The 7,500-nt window shown below is 47.6% G+C and overlaps 1 protein-coding gene across 3 annotated transcripts in view; it reads right to left on the minus strand.

Annotated features, from left to right (window-relative positions):
- myo5b (myosin VB) overlaps positions 1-7,500 on the minus strand; it is a 76,086-nt gene that overhangs the window by 6,444 nt on the left and 62,142 nt on the right. For all 3 annotated transcript variants that reach the window (XM_079659228.1, XM_079659226.1, XM_079659227.1), the window contains exons 32-35: positions 4,282-4,413; positions 4,024-4,175; positions 2,582-2,671; positions 1,322-1,472 (exon numbers count right to left, since the gene is read on the minus strand). In XM_079659228.1, coding sequence (XP_079515354.1) covers positions 1,322-1,472; positions 2,582-2,671; positions 4,024-4,175; positions 4,282-4,413 — 525 coding nt within the window. The remainder of the gene's footprint in view (positions 1-1,321; positions 1,473-2,581; positions 2,672-4,023; positions 4,176-4,281; positions 4,414-7,500) is intronic.

A 7,500-nucleotide genomic window follows, 5' to 3' on the forward strand; every position in this document is an offset into this window, starting at 1 on the left:
GTCAGAGAGGGGTCAGTGAGGGGTCAGAGAGGGGTCAGTGAGGGGTCAGAGAGGGGTCAGAGAGGGGTCAGAGAGGGGTCAGTGAGGGGTCAGAGAGGGGTCAGAGAGGGGTCACTGAGGGGTCAATGAGGGGTCACTGAGGGGTCAGAGAGGGGTCAGAGAGGGGTCAGAGAGGGGTCAGTGAGGGGTCACTGAGGGGTCAGAGAGGGGTCAGTGAGGGGTCAATGAGGGTTCAGAGAGGGGTCAGAGAGGGGTCAGTGAGGGGTCAGAGAGGGGTCACTGAGGGGTCAGAGAGGGGTCAATGAGGGTTCAGTGGGGGGTCAGAGAGGGGTCAGTGAGGGGTCAGTGAGGGTTCAGAGAGGGGTCAGAGAGGGGTCAGTGAGGGGTCAATGAGGGGTCAGTGAGGGGTCAGAGAGGGATCAGTGAGGGGTCAGAGAGGGGTCAGTGAGGGGTCAGAGAGGGGTCAGTGAGGGGTCACTGAGGGGTCACTGAGGGGTCAGAGAGGGATCAGTGAGGGGTCAGAGAGGGGTCAGTGAGGGTTCAGAGAGGGGTCAGAGAGGGGTCAGTGAGGGGTCAATGAGGGGTCAGTGAGGGGTCAGAGAGGGGTCAGAGAGGGGTCACTGAGGGGTCACTGAGGGGTCAGAAAGGGATCAGTGAGGGGTCAGAGAGGGGTCAGTGAGGGTTCAGAGAGGGGTCAGAGAGGGGTCAGTGAGGGGTCAATGAGGGGTCAGTGAGGGGTCAGAGAGGGGTCAGAGAGGGGTCACTGAGGGGTCAGAAAGGGATCAGTGAGGGGTCAGAGAGGGGTCAGTGAGGGTTCAGAGAGGGGTCAGAGAGGGGTCAGTGAGGGGTCAATGAGGGGTCAGTGAGGGGTCAGTGAGGGGTCAGAAAGGGGTCAGTGAGGGGTCAGAGAGGGGTCAGTGAGGGGTCAGAGAGGGGTCAATGAGGGTTCAGAGAGGGGTCAGAGAGGGGTCAGTGAGGGGTCAATGAGGGGTCAGTGAGGGGTCAGAGAGGGGTCAATGAGGGGTCAGAGAGGGGTCAGAGAGGGGTCAATGAGGGGTCAGTGAGGGGTCAGAGAGGGGTCAGAGAGGGGTCACTGAGGGGTCAGAAAGGGATCAGTGAGGGGTCAATGAGAGGTCAGAGAGGGGTCAGTGGGGGGTCAGAGAGGGGTCAGAGAGGGGTCAGAGAGGGGTCAGTGAGGGGTCAGTGAGGGGTCAGTGAGGGGTCAGAGAGGGGTCAGTGAGGGGTCAGAGAGGGGTCAGTGAGGGGTCAGTGAGGGGTCAGTGAGGGGTCAGAGAGGGGTCAGTGAGGGGTCCGAGACTACCTATCATGGGCTGGATGGAGGCCTCGGCCACGCGGATCAGCTGCTGGTAGATCTGGATGCTCAGGTCACTCAGAACTTGCCGGTACTCGGCCAGGTCGAAGTTCTTCAGGCAGTGCTCGTTCTGTTTCACACTGTTCTGGGTCATGAAGGCCTGAGGACAACAACAACAACAACAACAACAACACTGTCAACAACAACAACATGTACACTGATAGTAATCTTTATCTGTGTACATGTACACCGATAGTAATCTTTATCTGTGTACATGTACACTGATAGTAATCTTTATCTGTGTACATGTAAAGTGATAGTAATCTTTATCTGTGTACATGTACACTGATAGTAATCTCTGTCTGTGTACATGTACACTGATAGTAATCTCTGTCTGTGTACATGTACACTGATAGTAATTTCTGTCTGTGTACATGTACACTGATAGTAATCTTTATCTGTGTACATGTACACTGATAGTAATCTTTATCTGTGTACATGTACACTGATAGTAATCTCTATCTGTGTACATGTACACTGATAGTCATCTTTATCTGTGTACATGTACACTGATAGTCATTTCTATCTGTGTACATGTACACTGATAGTAATCTCTATCTGTGTACATGTACACTGATAGTAATTTCTATCTGTGTACATGTAAACTGATAGTAATCTTTATCTGTGTACATGTACACTGATAGTAATCTCTGTCTGTGTACATGTACACTGATAGTAATCTCTGTCTGTGTACATGTACACTGATAGTGATCTCTGTCTGTGTACATGTACACTGATAGTGATCTCTGTCTGTGTACATGTACACTGATAGTGATCTCTTTCCATCTATATGGTTGTTTTTATTTTTATTTTGTAATTGTTACGTGTATTCTGGTTTGTTTTGTGTTCGTATCTTTTATGTGATTTTATACTTATTGTTATGTTTTGTGAGCTAAGCTGTGTGATGGTATATGTTATGTATCTCTCTGTGCAGCACTTTGGGCTGGAGATTTTAAAGTGCTATATAAATAAAGTTGGATTGGATCTATACAGAAACATGCTGACGTCTTTCCAGTTTATAAAAATGAGAGAGAACAGACTCTGTGAGGGTTCTGCTGTACTGATGCTAACACACACTGCAGTGTTGTTGTTGTTGCTGTTGTTGATGATGACAGAGTGTTGTTGTTGTTGTTGTCCTCAGCAGTGTGTGTTGTATAGTGCTGTGTTGTATAGTGTGTGTTGTGTAGTGTGTGTTGTGTGTCTGCTCACCTGGTCTCCACTGTACTGCTTGAGGCAGTGCAGCAGACGGCTGGTGTTCGCCAGCCAGAAAGACGTCATCTCAAAGTCATCAGTGTTCTTCTGCAGAGAAAAACACAGCATATTAACAACAGGAAGTAACACATCACATAAACAACAGGAAGTAACACAGCATATAAACAACAGGAAGTAACACAACACGTCATAAACAATCAGCCATCAGCAGTGGAAGAGGACCTTATGAACACTTCATTAAATTATGAAGAGGACCCAGAATTGAGCCTTGAGGGACACCAGAGGCCTGTACTACTGTTAGGTTTAACCTAACCAGGATATGTTTGAGTTAGCCGGTTGGCGCCTAATCCAAAACATACGCGCTCTCGCTAAACGGTACTACGACGCTGGTTATCAAGTGGATCGTTCAAGCCAGCCGTGTCCTATCTAGTTAGGAGCGCGTTCACATGAAAGGGGTGGTATCTGGAGCATTCGACCAATCACAAACATGGAGAAGCGTACTGACAGCGCAGCGTCATACTTCCTGAATGAAAAGTCAACTATAATATTAGACATATGAAGAAGTTAAACTTTAAACATCCATGACTTAAACACTTGATCCAGGATCAAAGCCACATAGCTGCACCTGCAAGGTGAATACAGCTGGTAACAGAACAAGTGTTTGAATGCGTATATGAACAGGTTTATGATATCACTGCCCCGTCTAAGACACCATCTGACTTTCATTACATTTGACTCGAGTGTTTCCTCAACTTCATGTGTTGCTTCAAATAATCCTTTTGCATACAGTATGTGACACTGTGAGTGTTGCACGGCCAGATACGGCTCAGCTGACTCAGATAAGGAGATGATACATTATGATGTTATATGCCGCGGACTGTACTTAATGTTACTCTGATCCGGTTACTTATGTTGTGGCAGATATTTAAGTAAGCTTTCTTAACGCTAATGTTCTAATAGTCAGATTGCTCTGAAGATGGGAGGTGATATTCTATTAATGTTCACGTTCACACAGTCAGTGATTTTTGCCGGCCGTCTTTCCTGCAACGGCAGCTTTTCTGTATTTCCTTTCTCCTGTAATATGACATGATGCTTTAAACTCCGCACACTGAGCTCTGATTGGTCAGCAGGCAGTGCTTTCACTGAGTTGAGCTCTTAGCCTGCAACCTAACCTGCTCCGGGGCAGGTTAGCCGTACAGCATAAGTTACCATGGAGATCTAGCCCGCTAAAAAGAGGACCAGCTTTGTAGGACCGGAAAACCCAAGTTTTCCCTGAAGTTAGCCGCTAAGAGAACATCCTGCTTCGTAGTACAGGCCTCAGGTGAGACACCTGTGGGTGTTGAGCTAGCAACCCTCTTTCAGTGCACAGACAGAGATTACTATCAGTGTATTTTCTTTGTGTGTGTGTTTGTGTGTTTGTGTATGTCTCTCTGTCTCACCTTGAGGACCCTCTTGATGGAGTTGATGGACTGGGTCAGCAGAGACTCCACCTTCTGATCATCATTAATATAATCAGCGTAACGGAGACACATGAACAGGATGTAGGCTGGGAGACAGGGGACAGACGAGGACACACTGCCGGGACTGATCTCTGTAATACAGGACATATGTTAGGGGGAGACACTGAGAAACGGAGATAGATAGAGAACAGACAGAGGACAGGTGGCGGACAAATAAAGGACAATGGAGACAGGTACCTGCGATGAGCTTCTTCTGCAGCAACGTCTCGTCGTCCTGATGGAGCTCCAGCATCCCCTCAAAGTCCTTCTCCTTCCTCTGGACCGTCACCTGACGGCTGAGGGGGGGACGTGTCCTCTCAGCCTGAGACACTGAAGGATAGAGAGACGAACAGGTGAGAAAGAGAAACAGTGGACACATAGAGACAGGTGATACAAACAGGTGAGACAGGGACATAGGTGAGACAGAGAGGTGAGACAGAGAGAGAGGTAAGACAGACAGGTGAGACAGAGACACAGATGAGACAGAGAGACAGATGGGACAGCTCTACATCCCAGGTAAGGACTCTCCGGGTAAGGATTCTCCAGGTAAGGACTTTCCCAGGTAAGGACTTTCCCAGGTAAGGACTCTCCAGGTAAGGACTTTCCCAGGTAAGGACTTTCCCAGGTAAGGACTCTCCAGGTAAGGACTTTCCCAGGTAAGGACTTTCCAAGGTAAGGACTCTCCAGGTAAGGATTCTCCAGGTAAGGACTCTCCAGGTAAGAACTCTCCGGGTAAGGATTCTCCAGGTAAGGACTTTCCCAGGTAAGAACTCTCCAGGTAAGGACTCTCCCAGGTAAGAACTCTCCGGGTAAGGACTCTCCAGGTAAGGACTCTCCAGGTAAGGACTCTCCAGGTAAGGACTCTCCAGGTAAGGACTCTCTAGTATAGGACTCTGTTGACCCTGTTTGTTCTCTGGGTAAACTCTCTCTCCACATTTACGACAGTTTCCCCGCATTGTAATCACTATTTCTGCCTTGGAAAGTGAGGTCCACACTTCTTCCCCTAAAATGATTTTTAATCACTATCATGGGGCTATACAAATCAAATTCCAGGTAATTCGGAGCACAATTGTACCTTTTACTATTTAAATGTATTTGTATTATATATATCTTTGGGCTAGAAAAGTGACCTTTCTGGGTGATTTTGTCAGTTTATGGAGCTTAGCCCACAAATCCTGGAGGTTCCAGGCCAAATGTGGGTGATCATAGGCGGCCTGCCATGCGCACCCACCCGTGGAAAGAAGAAAAATGTGAAGAAAACGGTTAATTATATCTTAAAATAATCAAAAATGAAGTTTTAAAAAATTGTTGAAAAAATGACTGAGTGCCAACAGAGAAAGGGGCTCGAAAAAGCTCAACCCTTTGGAGCTTCGGGCCGAAGCCCCGGACACTTTTCCACTTCTCCGTCACAACGGAGAGGGGAAAAAAAGTTTCCCCTTCTCCGTCACAAATATTCATTCATCCATTCCAGACTACCGTCCGCACAAAATCGGAAACCCGGTTTTTGAGAGGACTCAGAAAAAAAACGGCTGGCTGATATCATGGAAGAATGTATCCGCTCCATGTGCACTCTGGCTGAGATAGACTTGTTGCCTGGAGACCCCCCAGCCTGATTCTTACCAAACTTGAAGTTTGCAAACTGGTCTCTGGAGGAATGGAAGGGGAGTTTGAGGGGACTCTACCATCATTATGAGGCACTATTTTCGGATACATTTTCTCATTTTCAACCCTTTTCTCTGGTTCTCCAAAAAGTTAACTCAGACTTTTGTGACTCTGGAGGAATGTAAGGGGAGTGGACAGGGGACTTTACCCGCATTATGAGGCACTATTTTCGGATACTTTTTTTCATTTTCACCCCTTTTGACTGGTTCTTTTTTTTTTTTTTTTTTTTCTGTTTTGGCCCGTTTCACCCGGGTAAGGCAAGGCAAGTTGATTTATATAGCACTTTTCAACACAAGGCAATTCAAAGTGCTTTACAAAAAATGAAAGACATTAAGAAAATGGCATTTAAAATCAGTCATTAAAAAGAAAAGTTAATAAAATAAACATTAAAAGAAAAAAAAAATACATGGATAAAAGTTACAGTGCAGTCTAAGATATGAATAGTTCAATTAAAATCAGCGACAAAAAGGAAATTCTTCAGCCTAGATTTAAAAGTAGTAAGAGTTGCAGCGGACCTGCAGGTTTCTGGGAGTTTGTTCCAGATACTTGGAGCATAATAACTGAACGCTGCTTCTCCATGTTTAGTTCTGACTCTGGGGACAGAAAGCTGACCCGTCCCTGAAGACCTGAGAGATCTGGATGGTTTATCATTTAGCAGGAGGTCAGAAATGTATTTTGGGCCTAAACCAAAAGGGTAAGGACTCTCCGGGTAAGAACTCTCTGGGTAAGGACCCTCCGGGTAAGAACTCTCCGGGTAAGGACCCTCCGGGTAAGAACTCTCCGGGTAAGGACTCTCCGGGTAAGTACCCTCCGGGTAAGAACTCTCCCAGGTATGGTCTCTCTGGGTAAGGACTCTCTGGGTAAGGACTTTCCCAGGTAAGGTCTCTCCAGGTAAGGACTCTCTAGGTAAGGACTTTCCCAGGTAAGGTCTCTCTAGGTAAGGACTCTCCCAGGTAAGGACTCTCTGGGTAAGGACTTTCCCAGGTAAGGTCTCTCCAGGTAAGGACTCTCTAGGTAAGGACTCTCCCAGGTAAGGGCTCTCCAGGTAAGGACTTTCCCAGGTAAGGACTCTCCAGGTAATGACTCTCCAGGTAATGACTCTCCAGGTAAGGAATTCCCCAGGCAAGGACTTTCACAGGTAGGGACTCTCAGGGTCAGGACTTTCCCAGGTCAGGAATCTCCAGGCAAGGTCTCTCTAGGTAAGGTCTCTCCCAGTTAAGGATGCTCCAGGCAAGGTCTCTCTAGGTAAGGTCTCTCCCAGTTAAGGACGCTCCAGGTAAGGTCTCTCTAGGTAAAGACTCTTCAGGTAGGGACTTTCCTAGGAAAGGACTCTCCCAGGTAAGGACTCCCCAGGTAAGGACTCTCCGGGTAAGGACTCTCCGGGTAAGGACCCTCCGGGTAAGAACTCTCCAGGTAAGGACCCTCTGGGTAAGATGTCTCCCAGGTATGGTCTCTCCGGGTAAGGACTGTCCAGGTAAGGAATCTCCAGGTAAGGACTTTCCCAGGTAAGGAATCTCCAGGTAAGGACTTTCCCAGGTAAGGAATCTCCAGGTAAGGACTTTCCCAGGTAGGGACTCTCCAGGTAAGGACTCTCCAGGTAATGACTCTCCAGGTAAGGAATTTCCCAGGTAGGGACTCTCCAGGTAAGGAGTCTCCAGGTAATGACTCTCCAGGTAAGGAATCTCCAGGTAAGGACTCTCCAGGTAAGGAATTTCCCAGGTAGGGACTCTCCAGGTAAGGAGTCTCCAGGTTATG

This window comes from Notothenia rossii, assembly GCF_949606895.1.
Source record: "Notothenia rossii genome assembly, chromosome: 11".
Taxonomy (NCBI): Eukaryota; Metazoa; Chordata; class Actinopteri; order Perciformes; family Nototheniidae; genus Notothenia; species Notothenia rossii.